The 19881-nt window shown below is 33.9% G+C and overlaps 3 protein-coding genes across 6 annotated transcripts in view; 2 read left to right on the top strand and 1 right to left on the bottom strand.

Annotated features, from left to right (window-relative positions):
- Positions 1-10575, top strand: part of LOC134540692 (juvenile hormone esterase) — a 35998-nt gene extending 25423 nt beyond the window's left edge. The window contains exons 10-11 of the mRNA XM_063383572.1: positions 1634-1766; positions 10351-10575. Of these exons, the coding sequence (XP_063239642.1) occupies positions 1634-1766; positions 10351-10507 (290 nt within the window). The 3' untranslated portion in view covers positions 10508-10575. The remainder of the gene's footprint in view (positions 1-1633; positions 1767-10350) is intronic.
- On the top strand, positions 4007-6601 carry LOC134540700 (uncharacterized). The gene is made up of 2 exons (XM_063383584.1): positions 4007-5730; positions 6173-6601. The coding sequence occupies exon 1, from the start codon at positions 4108-4110 to the stop codon at positions 5125-5127; it is 1020 nt and encodes a 339-aa protein (XP_063239654.1). The 5' UTR covers positions 4007-4107; the 3' UTR covers positions 5128-5730; positions 6173-6601.
- Positions 10576-12380: 1805 nt separating the features above from the next.
- Positions 12381-19881, bottom strand: part of LOC134540664 (UDP-glucose 6-dehydrogenase) — a 46428-nt gene continuing 38927 nt past the window's right edge. For all 4 annotated transcript variants that reach the window (XM_063383539.1, XM_063383547.1, XM_063383563.1 and 1 more), the window contains exons 9-10: positions 18852-19007; positions 12381-16513 (exon numbers count right to left, since the gene is read on the bottom strand). In XM_063383539.1, the coding sequence (XP_063239609.1) occupies positions 16337-16513; positions 18852-19007 (333 nt within the window). In that variant the 3' untranslated portion in view covers positions 12381-16336. The remainder of the gene's footprint in view (positions 16514-18851; positions 19008-19881) is intronic.

Here is a 19881-nt window from a genome sequence, read left to right as displayed (position 1 = left end):
TACTAAAAATTGGTAGATCCCACTGATTCAAAACAATTTCACGGACATAGGCCATTTCTGGTTTACACAGATTGTTGCAGAAAAACCTCAAGATTAACTAAAAATATAATCTGAACAACACAACGACGACAGCACAAATGAACACAATAAGTATTCTATAGGCCCGTGCGAAGCTTCGACCAAGCGAATCATTGATCTGCCTTTTCCAGGAAATTTGCTATTCGTTTTATTTGAAGCTTCGGTTGTAATGCAAAGCTTCATATCAGATGTGAATCTTTGCATTTGTTGCTAAGTTTTAAAACATTGAAAGTCTAAGATTCACTCATGAAAATATTTTTTTTTCTTGAATTAAGTTGGTCACTTAAAAAAAAGAAGGAACTCCATTAACTTTTATGAATGCTCAATATTAATTTTACGCTTGGATATTTTATAATTTTTATTGATTATTGATTATTACAGGGCCCAATAGGTTAGTCACTATATCAGTTCAAAAATTACAAATGTCAGGCAATTAAAAATTTTTTTTACATACTTCAAACCTGTATTTTTTAAAATAACTGTAATACAGCTTCACCCAGAACCACTTTCGTTATTCAATTCAACTTCGCGATTATTTTAATACTCGTATCACAGCAAAAAAAAATATTTTTCGCACAGGCCTAGTATTGTATGAGGAAACAGGTGAGATGTTTCTGGAACTGACATCTGCTTCTGTCATCAGGCACAAACAGACTGATTGCTGAGAATAGAAACAAGGGTTAATAAGTGATTTGACCCCTCTCCTGGCATGGCCAATGACAGGGGAGAACTCCTCTTGACACCCAGTATACACCACAATGGTGTATGTTAATGAAATTATTTTTAATTAATCTCCCCCCTTGCAAGAATCATTCCGAGAACGTACCTAGTAAACCAATATTGGACATATTCCTGCACTGCTGACGTAACACTATTTCCTCCACATAAATTATATTACAATTTTTATTTTCCATTCTAATGGTATCTACAAGATTTCATTTACTGTCTAAAACAATACACATTCTAAGATGAATATCAACCAATGAAACTATAAATGTGCCACACTATCACTGTTGAGTGCATGCTTGTGGTTTTAGTTTAAAATTTGCTTGCTCAACCAAAAAGAGCAGGTGCATGCTATGCATCCACTCTCTTGTCATGTGCAGAGTAAACTACTTAAAAATAAAAAATCACTCTTTGTTCAGACACAAGTACAAAGTACTCGCACAGTTAGCGGTAGGCTACGTATTTTAGTCAAGCTATTATTTTTATTAGCACTGGAAATATCTTTTCACATCTTGTTTTAATGAATTGTAATGATATGACAAAATAAAGATAATATTAAAACCAAAGGCATCATCAAAAACAATTATTGATAATACATTAAAATTGGATTTAAATTTAAAAATAATGTGACTGATCACTGCTGCATTCTGCTGGCAACATTTCATTAAATCATAAACATTTTTATGTTTATTTATTCATCATAAAACCTTTACTAATGCAAAATTATTCTACCACAATATTAAAAACATTAGCTCACTGGTCTGCAGTTTCACTTGTTATAGTAATGCTTGGCAGGACACGACAGCTCCTGAGGGCCATGTGTTTTCAGGTCCAAGCCACGGAGATGATCTGACGTACCTCTTCTACTACATAGCGGTCACCAAACCCTTCCCGGCCAATTCACCCGAGATGATTACACTGCGACATATAGTGTCCATTTGGACCAACTTCGCAAAAACTGGGTACGTAACCTATGCAAACACCATGAATGCAGGCAACTGCTTTCTGGCAGTTTTACGAAAACAAATACTCGTTAAAGGAATTTTATACATGCAATTTTGTTTTTAAAATTTTTATCATACCTAAAACTTAATTCCAATGTATAATTTTTTGTTACCTTTACTAACGTGATTTTCTCTATCTGAACCATTGCTGCACATCCCATCATACCATTAGCTTACCTCTGTGCACCCCCACTTTTTTTATTTATTTACAGTAAGTCCTCGGTTTACGTCGGGGTTACGTTCCTGAAAACCGCGACGTAAATAGAAACGACGCAAAATGAGCCATGTTTCATGCCACCGGCCGGCCACGGCCCAAGGTCGGCCGGAAGCGCTGGCATACAGACGCAGTGTTGCCAGACGTACCCGAATTCGGGTACGCATACCCGAATTACTGTGTCTGTACCTGGTACCCGAGAACACTTGCTCGGGTACGCAAATGTACCCGAATTTTATAAAACGAAAAAATCAATAGTAAAAAATTCTCTTCTTTTTTATTTTAATAAAATATTTCGGTTTTATAACAGTAACTTTATTAGCTAATATTTTAATATATGACATTGTTTTATGCATTACTAAAATATACATTATTACAAGATAAATTCACCCAGGAATCCTGTTTTCTTTTTTACCTTTTTGTAATAAAGGGATTCCCCCTGTTCTTTGTCCACTTAAAAAAAACTGTGATTCCCCCTCGTTAGTCTGAAGCAGGTCAGTGGGGTAAAGGGTAAAGTACTGTTTCTATTTCTGTGCGCAGTGTGTGGTTGTAGTGTGTTAAGTGGCAGAATATAAGTAGTGAGATAACTCAAGTTTGACCCAACATACATACTTGGAATATATTGGGAATATACAGGTAAACTAATAATAAATATGAAATATGTTCGTGTGTAGAACCACTTGCCTGAGTTACCTGTTTTTATGTATTACTACTCCTGCGTTTTTAATTGTGCATGGTATACATTAATGAAATTATTCAATGAGTCTTGTTTTCAATTGAAATTGCCTGGTAAACTTATGTAACGTCCGAGTTATTTGGCTAATGATATTTATTTCACTTAAAATTTCTTAAAATGCATGGCACTAAGGTGGCATGATTTAATTTGATGGATCAGAGTCGGCCAACTTAGAGCGCATTATAATCAGTCTTTGCTGTCGCTACAATTCGTTCTGGTTTGTGGATAATTATGCACTATAAAAGCCAATTCTATTGTTTCTTTGAGTAGTTTACAATTCGTGAAACAATGTTCTCATGAAAGACATTTTAACTGCCATAAATTTCTCTTCATTATTTTTTTTTCGCAATAAAATAATTGTATCACTTAACTCACAAATAAAACTTATTGCTATGTATCACCAATAAGAGATTACTCAAATATGAAATGGGTGGTGTGTTTACATCGAACTCTTGCAACTGTATCTTTCGCTGACATTTTTCTTGTGAATTTTTTGTTGAAGACTTAAAGCATTTTATATTTATGCATTGTTATTATGCAATCAATATTCAACTCCCCCTTTCCTTTTTGTCATTTAGTGCAGCTATACCAATAAATAAGTTATAAACCAAAATCGTTAAATTAAAAATATTAAAAACATATTTATATATAACCAGATGTTCATGCCAAAGTTAAGAATAGGGACAGTCATTCGTTCTTCATTATGCAAATGGGATATCCTACGCCTTCATGACAAAAATGTTCTCATCCTTGCTGAAAAATTACTATATATGTATTTTAATTTTATTTATTGCATTTAGAAGCACCATATAAGCTTTCGGTTGCTTTATTATAAAATGCAAAATTCTTGACACTTCAAGAAGCCTAAAACAGTGATTTATGTGAGTTCATGATATGATTTATAATTTACGACTCCTAAAAGCATATGCGCATTAAGTGACCTCAATGCTGCACTTGACTAATCCCAACAGCAAGTTTTTTCAAGGTGCTGTATGGAAGTGAAAATAGTTAAATAGAGTATATTTGGCCTACCATAATCTTGTAGGTCATCTTAAGCCTTTCTGTGCATGACTATGTGACAGATCTAAGCATTTTTTATAAAATTATTATGCTAAAAATAACTAATTGTGCGCTTATAAATTAAAATCATATTTTTTTCTGCAGACAAAATGGTAGACACGAGTGAGGACGATACAGAATGTGGACCATCCACCCCAAAGAAAAAACCTAAAACAATATTCACGAAAATTAAAGGGAAGTCGAGATTGAAAAAGTACAGAAAAGAGTGGGAATCAGATAAAGAAGTTAGTACATGGCTAACACCTGATTTAAAAGACTGTTACAAGGCAATGTGCAAAGTTTGCAATTGTAAAATAAAAGCTGACATTACAAATATAAAGTGTCACAGGAAAAGTTCACGACATATAAAACTCTCAAGTGCCTCCACAGAAAAAAGTAAACAAAGCCTTCATTTTTATCTCCAGAAAGAAAGTAACGCCACAATCGATGTGCAGGTAAAAGAAGCTGAAATAAAACTCGCTGCTGCATTTGCAGCTCACAACTTGCCTTTTTCTGTAATGGATCACCTACAAGAAGTACTAAAAGGATGTTTTCCCTACTCCAAAATAGCACAGTCCATACAAATAAAACGCACTAAAACCACTGCAGTTATAAAAAATATTATTGGAGACAGTCATAAAAACATTTTGGCAGATCAACTTCGTGATTCAAAGTTCTCAATTTTGACAGATGAATCTACAGACATCAGCTGTGTGAAGACGTCTTGCATAATTGTACGCTTTTTCGATGATATTGAAGGAAGAGTCCTCAGCAGATTTTGGGAACTAATTCAAGTGTTCGAGCCCAGTGATGCTGAAAGTGTAGAAAAAGGAGCAACTGCGCAGCATCTGTATGCAAAAATAGTAGAAAGCTTTCAGAAGGCAAACATTCCACTAATTAATGTCATTGGGTTCGGGTCGGATGGCTGCAACACAATGATGGGCAAAAAAAAAAACTCTGTTGCTAGTCGTTTCAGAGAAGCTTGCCCTGGGATTGTCATAGTGAAATGCATATGCCATTCACTACACTTGTGTGCTAGTACAGCATGCAAGGCTCTTCCAAGGAGATGTGAAGATTTGGCAAGAAACATACATGGGTTTTTAAAGAATAGCAGTAAACGACAGTGCCAACTGGCAACATTTCAAACATTTAACATGGATGTACATAAAATGCTTCATCCATCTCAGACTCGTTGGTTATCATTGTTAATTGTTGTAGAAAGACTTTTAGAAAACTGGGAACCACTTCGCCTTTTCTTCATCGACAGGTGGTTAGGAGAAGACCTTGTGAGTGCTGAACAAATTAAATAATGTTTGAATGATCCATTTATAAAATCGTTATATCTCTTCCTTGGCTGGGTACTTCCAAAAATTGTCAATTTGAATAAGTACTTTCAGTCACAGAGAGTTTTAATCACATCTTTGCACGACCAGATGACTATAACATATCAAGACCTTCTAACAACATATATGAAAAGAGAATATGTAATGAAAGAGTCACTGCAAGACATAAAGCCAGATGACTCCAGAAATTTTGTACCCTTGCATGAATTGTACCTGAGAGTTGGAGTAATGAGTCAGTTAAAGAAGAAAGAAGTCATAAGTAATCCAGAGCTTGTAGAAGACCTGAAGGTCAAATGTAGGACTTTCCTAGTAACTCTCTGCACAGAAATAAAGAAGAGATATGATTTTTCAAGTGAAATAATGGCATTCTTATCGGTTTTCAATCCAAAAAATTCTTTGTCACAAAAAGCAAGAGAGAACACCCCTTCCCTACTACCACTGGCATTAAAACTACCAAGAATCGCTCCAGATAAACTTCAAGACCTGGATGATGAGTGGCGTCTCCTTCCTTTGCATTCACTGCCCGACGATATTTCATCATGCTCAGATGTGGACGAATTTTGGAACAAGGTATAATATTGTCACATTCTTTCTTGTAATTATATTTACTTTAGATAGATTGATCACCACCATTTTGGAGTTTTTTTAGTAACAAATAGAAGCAATTTTTGTTCATCAATTCAGAGCTTTACAGATGAGAAGGCATTGCTTAATTCATTTTATAACATGTCAGTATTTATAACATGTTGCAGTATTTTTTGCTGTTACTAACATCAGATCTGTGATTGCATCAACAAACAATTTCTTCCTACTGTTATAAATAAAAATGTATATACTTAGGTCAAATGTCGGTAAGTTTCGAAATATATTATTTATGCCTTGTTGTGTAGAAAACTTGGAGCATACTCCGAAATTGAATTTATAGCGAAATATCGATCAATCCATGATGGTGGTGATCCTTCTGTTTGCATTTTATGCACAGTTTGTAAAAACACTTTTGTTCTGTTTTCAGGTGCGAAAACATAAAAACAGCGCAGGGGAAATTGTTTTCAAAGTACTTCCAAAATTTGTGCTGAATGCAGTCTCGATCCCCCACTCTAATCCTGACTGTGAACGTATATTCAGCAAAGTGAATTTGATTAAAACGAAACAAAGAAACAAATTAATCACTCCAACTTTAAATGGTGTACTGCTAGCTAGCGAGTGTGTCGAAAAATCCGAATCGTGTTGCCATAATTTTAGGCCAACACCAGACATGGTTAATCGAATGACAAATGCAAATGTTTATGCAGATCTGCAACCACACACATCAAACCCACTACATGTCACTGCTGAAGACGATTTCTCTTTTGATGACTGAACGTCCCACAAATATTCCCTGAACTTTCTATAAATTGTTAAACACACGTGTCATATAAAAATGTGTGTGTGTGTGTGTATGTGTGTGTATATATATATATATATTTTTTTTTGCGAAAGTCTGTTGCACTTAATTCTAAAACCACGATTCACGAGTGTAACACTTAACAAGAAAAAATTATCAGTATATAGAAACAGTTAAGTACGTAATTACAATTTAATCCCAATAAAAAAAATTGGTGTTTAAAGCAACGTCAACTACAAGAAAACACACACACACTTTAAAAACAAAATTTTATCTTGTGTGTGCAACAAAATTACGGAGTGCAGACACACGGCCAAGAACTACACAGTGGTAAGGTAAGTGAGAGAGAGCAGTCTTAATACTACAAAAATGTACTGTACTATTCCCTATTTCGTAAAGCTTGATACATACAGTATTCTCAAAAATAGTATCAACTGATATTACAAACTAATCTTAAAAATTATAATATGTCCATTTGTTCACCAGTAATACTCAGAAAACGAAGCAGTAGCATAGCCTTGCGTTAAGGGGGTCTGGTATTTTTTTTTTTTAAAGAGGGGTAGTTGGGTGTGAAACACTCTTCACTGTACCAGGAAAAGTTATATATAATGCTTTTGAAGATCTTATATTCATTTTAATTTATTTTAATCATATAATATAATTGAGCTGTTAACTAAAAACTATATTATTAGCGAAGTTATTTGTTCCTGACCTCTAAATTATACTTTTTTTTTAATTTGAGACCTAATCTACCCCTTCCACCTCGTTCTGCCAAAACAAATCATTTTAATATTCTACACACGGGCATTGAAACTATAAAAGTTTTTGCTATGAGATTGTGTCATATGACATTTTTTTGTTTAAGAAGATAGCCATTTATGTTTTAATCCTTCTTTTGTGTGTGTACCGGAATGATACCCGAAATAAGAAATTCTCGTACCCGTAAGTACTCGAATTTTGAGGTAAGTGTACCCGAATTTTGTGTGCTACGCCTGGCAACACTGTACAGACGTGACAACGGGCAATTTTATCAGCAAATGACAACCGACAGCGTGGGAAACAAGTCCAACTAGTACTTCTCAGCTTTATAGAATGGTTATTTAACCAGCTGCTTTATTACCTTTATTGATTGAAATATAAAAACAGATATATAGTACATACTGTACGTAAGAGCAGGAAGCGTCCCTCATGATGTATGATAAGATAAGGCGGTGAACATGTAGCTTACGCTACATAGCATAAATTAACTACCGAAGGAAACAAAGAATTATAAACGAATTATATACGGTGTTTTGGTTAAAATAAAGATTTACGGTCATTGTAAACGACGTTATTGTGAATCGGCGACAACTTAAATTGAAACATGAGTACTCAAACATTAGCGACGTTAATCCGAAACGACGTAAATCGGTACGACGTAAATAGAGGACTTACTGTATTTATTTAAAAAAATTAATTGGCTACAGCTTTTCACCAACAGCCAGAAGCAATCTTAATATATGTTCCATTATTGTCATTCTTTTCTGAATATCTTTTCATCAGTACAAATTTTTACACCCATGCCTTACCCAGAACCCCTTGTACCGAAAGATGGTATACATCTGACTGCGCTACGGAGATTGGCATCCCCACTACTGAATGAAGCAGCTTATAAATATTAGTGAAAATGCATACCTACACAACTGCACTCTGTACATTATTCCTGAATGCAGCACACCTACTTCCAGGTGCAACAACTACCAACAAGCCCATTCAAATTTAACTGTAACTAGCTCAACCAAGCAAGATTGTTAATAACTTAATAATTAGTGCATAAAAATAATTTTTAAAACCTTCAATATATTTTAATCATATATACACGCAACTTAATTACACAACACTGGATGAAAACTTAAAATAATGAAATCCACCCACCTCTCCTGAATGTTCCTGAACAACGCCCACAACATGTTCCTGTCATGCCATAACCCACATGGTTCTTCCTCCACTCCCGGCTTCCTGAACAGTCACGGCACACGCGACTCAAGAACGCCAGCATATCAGCGTGCTGGCAGGCTGCGCTGTCAGCAGACACAGCCGTCATCACGCCAGGCAACTGTTGTGCAGGGGCAAGTCGCTGCATTCCGGGCCACCGGAACAGACGCAGCACCCACAAACACACACGCACACACAGAGAGAGTCCCCCAGAACGCCCAGCAGCACAGCATGTCCTGACAGAAACTGCTGCGCCTTCCACGCACACAACTCATTGCAACTTCTCCTTGCTAGCCCAATCCATCTAAAATATCTTAAGAAAAAAACACGGCTCTATGAAAAGTTAGTCTAGACAAAAAAAAATTATAAATTTAAAATAAGGAAATAAAAAACTGTACAAAAAAAAATCAGTGAAAACATTAATCAATGATTAAAAGCATAAATAAGGCTATTTTATTGACTCTTACAACATTGTAAATAATTAAAAAAGAAATTTTTAATGTAAATTTTTACAAGCCTTTCTGGAGGCCAAACACATTCTGTGTTTACCTAGATGTACAACAAAGCTCTATAGTGAATATATTGTGAAATTAAATTAGTAGTTAGTAGGTAACCAAAGTTCACGTCTGGATGTTTGTTGGGTAATATGTCAAATACTGTTTCTCCAAAAGTGTGACGCCAAACCTCAGAATCACCTTGGGTCAATATGATGCACCGCCACCCCAATCAGTGTCATCCGTGCCGTGACGCAATGAGGAATCAACGGACAGTCTAGCGGCTGCAAGTTTGATAGTCAACCCTGCCACTCACCCAGGGGGCTCCACGCAGGGCAAGCACCCAGGCCCCATGCCCATTGGGGCCCTCCACCTGCCCTTCTATGTAAAATGTTTGTCATTAAACTGTAGAATACTATTCGTTAAATAACATATATGTAATTTATTATAATTTATTTACGCTAAACTGATTGTTAATTGTTTTTATTAATTTTTATACTCTAAGCTTACAAATAATTGAGCAAACCACTGTTGAAATTTGAGGTTCTGGTTGACTTAAATACGTTGTTAAAAATAGTTTATTTTTATAGTTTTCCGCTTTTTCTCCAGGGGTTATGGTAAAGCCCCTCTCCAAAATATCAAGCCCCTCAAACATAAATGGCCCTGGGAGGGACCTGCAAATTCTGGAGCCACCACAGTACTAACCAACCCCAGCGGTGACCTCAACTGGGACCAGGGGTGAAAATTTGTAGGATTTCCCGGGAAGGCCCGCAGAATTAAATTTATCATTCTCGTTTTTCATTTAAAATTTTGCAAGCATAGCATGTCCCCCTCAGCGAGGGGCCTTTTGATTCCAGGGGGGCCGGGCACCCCTTACCCCTTCCCCTGGCATTTACGCCCATGACGAGGACAGTTCTGCGCCTTTGTGGCAGGTACAGACTATCTCATGTTCAACGTTTATTTGTTAGCAATGTTCTTGGGGGGCCTGGACACAGGGTGTCTCGCTGGGCGACAATCCTGCTGCCTGTGCCATCGCCACTGGTGATGTCACGACCCAGTGGACATTTGCTACCTTGTGTTTGCCGTGGGCTGGCGTGTGGCCTCTCGCATTTCTGCACTAGCTAACGCCCTTTTCATGTCTACCCAACCCTTTATCAAATTATCAGTCATTCCCAGGCATCTTGCCCCCCCTATATCCCACCACCTCCAAGGTAGTAGGAGTCAAGTGAAACAAAGTGGTTGTGGCATGAATTAATCCTAGTTCATGACGTCGCACAACCTGACAGGGTGGCCTACTCACTACACCTTACTCGGCATCCCTACTGTTGCCTGTTTCAGGAACCCAAGCGCCGGGATAAACGTCAAGTGGCCAGCCAACACTGCTGCTAACGCTCACTGCTTGAACCTCAACGCCACACTCCGCATCGACAACGGCTTTGAGAAAACACGGATGAGTTTCTGGGATAACATATACAAACTGTATGGAAAGGCTTAACACCATCATGAGCTTTAAATGTAACCACTAGAGATGGTGAATTGGAAATTAAATATTTAATTCATTTTTTCAACCTTTTTTTTTGCATGCTAACAACTAAACACATGTTACTGGCTATTAGAAATATGTATGCAATTCATAGCTTGCATCTTTGAATCTACGTATTAATATCTTGCACATGAACTCAACTTACTTCATGAAGATGATACATATGAACGAAAATAATCAGAGTTATTGACATAATAAACACAACTGTTTAAAATACCTAATAATAATAATAATAATAATAATAATAATAATAATAATATAATAATAATGATTATTACATTCCCAAGAAATAGCATTGCAGAGTGAAATATTTTTTTTTCGTAACAAATATTTATTTTGTTAATTTCGACAGAGTAGACAACTTAACTTCGCTGTAAAAAGAAAATTTTATGATCACCAGTTTTAGTAAAATCCAAGATTTGGTTATAATTTCAAATGCAGCCATACAAAGTTAAAATGTCACATCAGGTTTACATAAACCCTAATTTTTTTTTGTTTAAAATAAAACTTTTACAATGATTTGGAATGCAGTATTAAAAAAAATTGGTTGTCTGTAAAGTCGGTTTACGGACGATAGTTTAACGTGACGTCATATCAAAACATTGATGAAATGATTGCATACTTTTTTTTATGAATAAAATTGAATCATTTTTATTTTAATAATAAAAGAATAAATACTTGAAATTATACTAGTAATCAGATTTTTAAAATGTAAGAATAATTAACCTATATTGCCGAAATTGTTGTTGTAATAAGCAATGAAAACCACATTAACTTTTCGTTTAAATATAATTATGAACAATTTTTCATATAAATAAACTGTGATCAAATATCTAACATAACCTATTATTACTGCACTTGCCGACAGATGCTACATTTTTTAATAATAAAAGAATAAATACTTGAAATTATCCTAGCAATCAGATTTTTAAAATGCAAAAAAAATAAACCTTTATTGCCAAAATTGTTGTTGTAATAAGCAATCAAACCCACAGATTAAAATTTTTCGAGAATATTTTATGTTTTTATGTCTTCCAGTGCTCAAAATGATATGCAATTGTGGCCCCGGGCACGAAATTTTATTTATAATTCATTAATAATAACGCCCATCGCGATAAACAAAGGAAAATATGTATTAACGAGTGCCTGGTTCCCGCGGCAGTTGATAGAGAGCACGATTCGTTCTGTTCGCGTCCGTCACCGTAGACAGCAGCACTGTAGGGGAATAATATTATTTCGTTTTTATAATACGATTTTATAACAAATACGCATCCCAAATACACCAAACTTATTTATAATGTGTTAGAATGTTTTTTAAAACATTGTGCAAAAGATCCCGGGTGTAATTTGAATTATTATGTGTAACTGTAAAACACCATTGTTCGTTAAAAATGTATTTGAAAATTCAATATTACTTTTAAATAACCATACCGATTGTGCTGAAAATCGGTGGACGATCGTTAAATTATATAATATTAATAATTCAAACAATGAAAACATGATTGAAAAGTCAAATTGATGGTTGTTCCAATCGAGTGGAAGAGAGATACGGCACATGCGTACAATGAGCGTAACGGGACATATCCGTAGTGGGACAATGTGCATTACTGGACACTTTTTTGTGCGTGCAGCCTGCGTTCATCGATTTATTTGACATCACGTCAAAAATTTCTTATATGTATTTTGTGTTTCACTACCATTTTGTACATTTTTCAGTCAGTTTTATTTTACTCACATAAAGCTTATTTATAATGCTATTCAATAAGAGGATTTTTGATTATAGATGCAAAATTACAAATCTAATTAAACTTATGAAACAATTGAGTCAGTTCTGACAATAAATAAATTTAATATTTCACACATTGTAACTTATACAAATATCTTGATATACAGATAGCATGTTATGCAACAACAAAAAAAAACTCTGTATAAAGAAAATATTTCAACATTGATGTACAACCAGAATACTGATAACCATAAAAACATTCCAAACTCATCAAGAACAAAAATTAAATTTTTAGGTAATTGTCAAAACATAATCTTAAACTATGACAGAGTGAACAATTATTTAAATAAAAAAATATATTTAGGACAGCACCTTTGTAGTGAAGCCAGGGACCAAAAATGTATTACGTAATTTATCTAGTTTTTAATTTTCATGTCAAGCTAATGATATGATTGAAGGCATTTTTAAATACACATGATGAATTGTATTTTAATAAAATAAAAAAACATAATATTTACTCCAACTCTGCTACTCAAAGAGTGAAATCTTGTAAGAACCGAGGATGGTTGAAGTTTCACCCCTATTTTAATAGGAATCAGGAAAAAGGAAAAAAATTATGTGAAATTCAAGTCCACACAAGTCCTGGAGGTCCTGTTGTAGTTAAAATCACTTTCAATTATCACGTAAAAGAGTTTCATAGAATATCTAACATGGAAATCACTTTGGAAAAAAAATAAAAAAATTTAGGCAGTCTGTAAAAATATTAGTAATATTAAACTAAAATAGAAGGTGGGTGTGATAGCAATTAATAGCAGTCCAAGACATATGTGTTTGAAAACGCTATCTTATATGAAAGAAGAATAAATTGTACATGCACATATTATGTTAATTTTTTTAATACATTAATGTTTGCAGATTATTAAATAACTATATCTGTAAAATTCTCTCACAATTATCTGAAGTAGTTTTGTACATGCCTAAAGAATAGTTTTGGTCAACACTCAACACCAATTTCATTGGTTTATTTGTTCTTTTTTAAGCTTTTTAACCATTTTCCCAGTTCCTAAAAGCATCAATCAAAAGTGTATACTGTATAAGTACTAAGGTGCTGTCAAGATTACTTACATCTTACATTTTATAAAAATAACATAATTTACACATAATGTGAAAACAGTACAGTAGCATAATATATGAAAATGACAAACATCAGAGAGTTAAAATAAATATGCACTGCCGAATGTTAAAAAGAACATGTAAAAACCAAATCAATTTTTTTTTTACAACAATTTTTTGTGCCCTAAAAATTTGTAGATGATATACTGTATAATTTATATCACAATAATTCTGAGCACATTTCCATTTCAGTCCATCTTATTGCTGTATGTTCACTTGAAATCACTAACTGTTGCAGTTAAAAAAAAAATTGGAAAAATCACAGAAAACTTCTGACAGCAACAGGGAAAAAAACTGATACCTATTTAAAAGTTAGGCTTGATTTTTTTCCACCCAAATCCTCCAAATGCTACGAGGGTGACGAAAATCTACTATCGGCAGTGTTCCTTCCTCAACAGAGGGTGGAACACTAGAGCCTACCACTATTGTATTACCAAGATACATACCTAATGTTCCTGGAAGAGCTGAAGAGCTAACAAAAGGAGCTACATAAGAGGAATCAGTAAAATAAAAATAAAACATCAAAGACCAGTGAAAAACACAAACAAAAACTTACCACACTCCAAGGATCGCCTGTAGTCATCCATTACAAACTTTTTTTAATAATAAAAAAATTTTGTGTGCCTATATATATACATACATACATACATATAAAAGCTAACACACCTTCTTTTTTGTTAGTGCGAAATTGATGGCAATAGTTGTCACACAGAAATGCCTGACTGACTCAAATAAATGATAACAACTATCAGACAGTCTCTAAGCAAAATGTTTGAGGTGAGTTTTACTAAAATTAAACATTTTGAAGGTAGACTGATGCCCAACATTTTGACACTCAATTTTTATGTATTGAAAAAATAACTGTAATAAAGAAACTGTCAAAAAAACTATAACGTCCATAATTATATCTAATATGCCATAAAAACTGTGCGAAAATTCACGAAACGAAGAAGTTTTTTTTCACAAGAAAAAAAGGTGAGAGAGCTTACAATACCAAATCACTCCAGTAGATAATAGGACAGGTTTTAGTAACACAAACATGTCATGAATGGCTGCTCCAGAGTACTCAAAAGTCTTTCTCCAGGCCATAAACACATAGAAAAAGATAATAAAACATAGTCTTTTTTTAAAGTAGCTTGAATTAAAATTTGGAAAACTTCCAGTAATTTTGTACCAGGTCTGTTAAAAAGTTTAAAAGCATTTCTCTTCCAAAAAGATGATTGACCAGAATTTCCAATTTTTTTTCACCCAGAAATATTTTTCAGAAATTATCCTGTATGTCCTAGGCCTCTTATTTTAAATGACTAAGAGACTCACAAAATTTCTAATAAAATAAATACATAAATGGGGTTCATAAAATAATTTAGATTTACTTTGGTCATCCTGGTTTTTTGTGGTTCTGTATCTGCTGAATGCACTAGTTTTATGAATATTTTTCTCAGATTCATTCCTACAAAATAAATTATCTTGTATTTCAGATCTTGTTCAAAGCGACACTTGCTTCAACTGACTGCAACACAAATACAGAAGTAGCACTTGATTCACGAGTGAAAGTCGATCTTACAGACTTCCTTTTCCACACAAATGCAATCTAAGTTAGTTCTGAAATAAAGAATATACGAGATGATTCACGAAAAATTACTACCAACCACAGGGCTATTGCCCTTTTTTGTTCGGAGCCAATATGTCACATAAATGTGGGTCTTGTTCCCAATACTAGGCCTGTGCGAAGCTTTGACTAAGCAAATCAATCGAAGCTCTTTTTAATATTCAATTTGACTTCACCAGGAAATTTACTATTTGTTTCATTTGAAGCTTTGCATCTGATATGAAACTTTACATTTGTTGCAAAGTTCTAAGACATTGGAAATCTAAGATTCGCTCATGAAAATATTCATTAATTTTTCAAATGTTGTATATCATTTGTTTGAATAAATTCAATACTTTAAATATTCCATATATGGCACTCTGTGTGCTTTTATGAATGCTCATTAATAATATTATGCATGGTTATTTTATAATTTTTAGAGAATGATTATGCATAGGGCACAATTAGTTAATCACTTAATCCGTTCAAACATTACAAACACAAAACAATTATTTTTTTTACTTCTATCCTGTATATTATACAATAAGTGTAATAAGTACAGCTTCGCCGAAAACAATATTCGCGAATATTTTAAACATTAAATTTGATGTTCACTTCGTATAAAAAAAAATACTTACACTGTAATTAAAAACAATAGAAAATGACGAATACAATTGTAACCTACTTGAGGGGCAGATGCAGTGATGTATCTTAATGTACTGTTTACATTTAGGGATCACAATTGCGAATAACGAGCATAAAAAATATGTTCAAAAATGTTTCAGTCTGCTCTCACATACTATTTTGCGCACGTTTATGTAGGTAGCTCCACAAGGCTATCTTTGATTACTGCAGTGGCTTGCATGATGTAGCAAGTAGTTCCTCACGTGTTTGTGCAGTCCTCTGGTAAACAATGCCCTTCATCCATTCCCACATGCAATAAGTTGTTTATCGTGAGGCATTTCCAATCTGTTGTATTTCTATGTAAATATTGGGAACAGGACCCACATTTGTACGACATATCTTGCTCCAAACAATACAAGGAATAAGCTCTGTGAGAGGCCATAACGCCTCATGAATCCTGTGTATAACAAGCACCATAAAAAACAACAGGTAGGTAAGTGTTTAAACAATCACCCAGTCCTTGAACAGTAACATGACTGCGATTCCAGATACACAGCACTCAGTTAAAAAAAAGTATATGCACGGAAGATCTGTAGTTACTTTTCCACACGAAAGTGAGTTCGTGCTGACAGGGTCCGCAGGCAGGTTGGACGTGACACTTCGACGTCGCTCAGACCTGCACGATGCTCGCCCACGCCCGCGGTACCACCGTCCTCGACAGACGCTTGCCGATCGTCTGGACTGTGAAGCCGATCTTCTCCAGCTTCTCGTGATCCAGTATCTTCCTGCCGTCAAAGATGTACGCTGGCTTCATCATCGAGTTGTAGATACGCCGGTAGTCGAGTTTCTGCACCCAAACATGAACATGTGTAGGTCGAGGTGTAATTATTAGAGACAAGATTTTATGATTTCTTAGTTAGGCCAAAAATTTTTGACAAGAGATTTTGATATATAATTGTTGTAGTTTTAATAATTCTGTTTATTCATAAAGATAGTGCAACAAATATGACACAAAAATATTTATTAATTTATTTCACCAAAATAGTGAAATTTTTTAAAGATAGAATAAAATAAATACTACAATTAAACTTGAGTAGATTTAGGATAGACCTACTTAGAACAATAAAAATAAACCAGTAAGTTTGAAGAATGTAAAACCGTCAGTAATGTAAAAATTAGTTTAGCGATGCAAGTTCACACAAAGTAAGAATAACTATTTTCTTTCCATATAGTCCATACATAATGATGCAAAATTAATGCTTAATAAATTACATTCATTAAAGTTAATACATTAAATTATTAGATTTTGTGTTAAAATGTTGATAACCTCAAGATTTTAGCTGCAGTTTGGTACTTCGTGGTATATTAACTAGCTTGGTGTACTGACGTATTTTTGGTGATGATATGGTTTTATCGCAATTCAACATAAAATCTTGTCCCTATAATACTGTACAGCTATGTACAGTTAGACTTATGGCAAATGGGCTTCAAACAAAGCTGAAGGATTAGAACCAAAGAGCTAATAAGTCACGCTGGACATTGGGAGGGAACTATTAACCCTTGCCTTTAAGAGTCTGCTAGGATTCAAAAAAATATTCAATACTTGATTTGGTATTTAAAAACAAATATTTTTTTAGTTATTCGATACCACTAGATAATAAATTCACTCTACATACCTAGGGGCTGGAAAACTAGCATCTATTTTTCCCAAAATAGCATCTATTATTTTCTAATTATAATCCATTATTGTGAAATTATCATTTTAAATGCAATTTATTTTAAACTTAATACATACATTCTAAATATTTGTAAACTAAATATTTATATACACAAATACCTTCAAATAACCCTTTAGTTTACTTTTGTCGAAAAACCACAATTTTTTTAATGTCTGTTTTGATTAAAAACACAAAAAATATATCAATTATTATTTAACTAAAAAAATTCATACTGCAATACACTAACAAATGTTAAGTTGCAGGGTTAATTCATATAATAACACACACAAATACTGGATTAATTGGGTTGGGTTGTATTTTGAAGTTATCTCAGAATATATGTAACTTGACTTAATCACAGAAGCATGGCACTATCATGACAATGAGGTATAGTCACAAAAATAATGCAAAGAATGATAACCAGAATGCATGGATAAAATGTAACATTTGGAGGAATGCCAAGTGTCTGTATTATTGTTATGATTTACTTCATACTCCCACTAATCCAATAAAGCATAATGCAAGAAAGAGCAGCCTGTTTTGTTTTCATCTTATTAAATGATCATACCTTTCTTCAGTAGATGAGAAAGTCTGTGACAAAGATTTTTGCAAAATAAATTACATTTAAACTAATTTATCTTAAAAAAAAACAACATTTATTTAGAAAATTAGCTAAAATAGTATCCATGTTATAAATGAACAAAAATAGCATATAAAGTATAAATTAGCAAAAAAATAGCATCTAAAGCAAGATGCTAATTTTTCCGGTCCCTATCATACCTATACCATACCTAATCAGTTGGATGAACAAAATAATTCTCAAAATTAAATATTTTACTAGTTTAAGGTTTGCTATGTTTTCATTTTCTTGCATTTTACACAATATACATGGTTCCATGTAAATATTTCTCTCTTATTTGTGTTGCTATATTTATTATAAGTTTTTCTTGGCCTACTATAAAGTGTGGAAGAAATATTTCACTGTATGTTTAAATCTTATTTGAAAAATATTTGAAATTCATGAATAATGTGATATTCACTTTGATATTTGGTTCCAATAAAAAAACAACATAATTTGCAGAAGTCTATTTGCCTTATCACACAAGCCTAAGTAATCATGGCCAACGAGGACCCTAGCACAACTGAGAGGAGTAATTTCAGATTTCATTACATGTACTTCCACGCAGTCAGTTTCTTTGACATACACTAAGCTAGCATGTAATTGTTTGTAGTGCAGTTGCACTAACATGGCATAAGATGACCCAGACAGACCAAGGAATATACTGATGAAGAAATTGATGGGAAATAAGGTAGAAAAACTAGAGAACTGGGAGAAAGTGAAGGAGAGAAAAACAACAATACGCTGATACGATGCTGGACCCAAAAAAACTGAAAATCTCCCTACATGATGATTAAGACAACTTTTAACTACTTTACACATTGCAAATGTATGCAACAACCACTCACCACGAACTCATCCCACTCGGTACACAGCACTATGGCGTGTGTATCCGACGTCGCTGAGTAGGGGTCGTTGTACAGAACCACGTTCTTCCTCACTTCCTCGGGCTCCTCAGTGATGCTCGGGTGAGTCAGGTCCTCCATTATCTGCTCGTGTTCCACCTGGGATAACATTGTAATGTAGGCTATCTAAACTACATTTCCATCATGATATTAACTCTTTGGTATCTAGTTCACACAGAACCCTAGCTTTGATTAAAAATATTACTTAACATGCTTGTCAGAAATTGACTCGTTACTTAGACCCTACTTTTCGTTAGTTAGAAATAAACTAGAATATTGCTCCGTAATTTGGAACAACAGCATCTCTTCTGACAGTGACAAACTTGAAATCATACAAACTAAACTACTCGAAATAATAAATCAAAAGCATCTCTAAAAATCTTTCCCAACACCCTTAGTTGAACGCAGAAAGCTATTAGATTTGCTCTTTGTCTGCAACTGCCATGGTTCCAAAATAAAATGCAATCATTTCCTTGATAATTGTCGGCTCAATGTACAGCAATTAAACACTGGTTCGCAGGCATTACTCTGAACTCTTATGAATTTTAATGATATTATATATTGATTGATTAAAACATATTGTAACGTATATAAATATGCAAATCTTTTTGACAGCAAAATAGGCATGAAAAGGTTGTGTGCAAGTTTAGAGAAATAAAAAATTTCAATCAGGCCTTGTTAGTTATAATAAAATAGTATATAGTTTGTTTTTATTTTATTACTAGTTACCCCCATTGTATTGAATATTAAACAAATTTCCAATTTTTTTTTGTCTAATCTTTGTTCATTTATTTATTTATTTATTTATTGATGTTGAATTTTTGAAGTAAAACTTCTTTGGGCGCAAAGAGAGTAAAATTTCAAGGCTGAATTTTAATGCAATATTTTTGTGAAACATTGTTGTGAAACGTTTCTGATGCAAAAAGGACAGAGAATAGGTACTTGGCCAAAGAGATGTAAAGAGAGTAATATG

The sequence above is a fragment of the Bacillus rossius genome, chromosome 1 (assembly GCF_032445375.1).
Source record: "Bacillus rossius redtenbacheri isolate Brsri chromosome 1, Brsri_v3, whole genome shotgun sequence".
Taxonomy (NCBI): Eukaryota; Metazoa; Arthropoda; class Insecta; order Phasmatodea; family Bacillidae; genus Bacillus; species Bacillus rossius.
Note: the sequence above shows the minus strand (reverse complement) of the source record. Positions and strands in the feature narration are given on the sequence as shown.

Coding starts and splice junctions, on each gene's coding strand:
- LOC134540700 (XM_063383584.1), top strand. CDS start 4,108: ATGTGCAAAGTTTGCAATTGTAAAATAAAAGCTGACATTACAAATATA.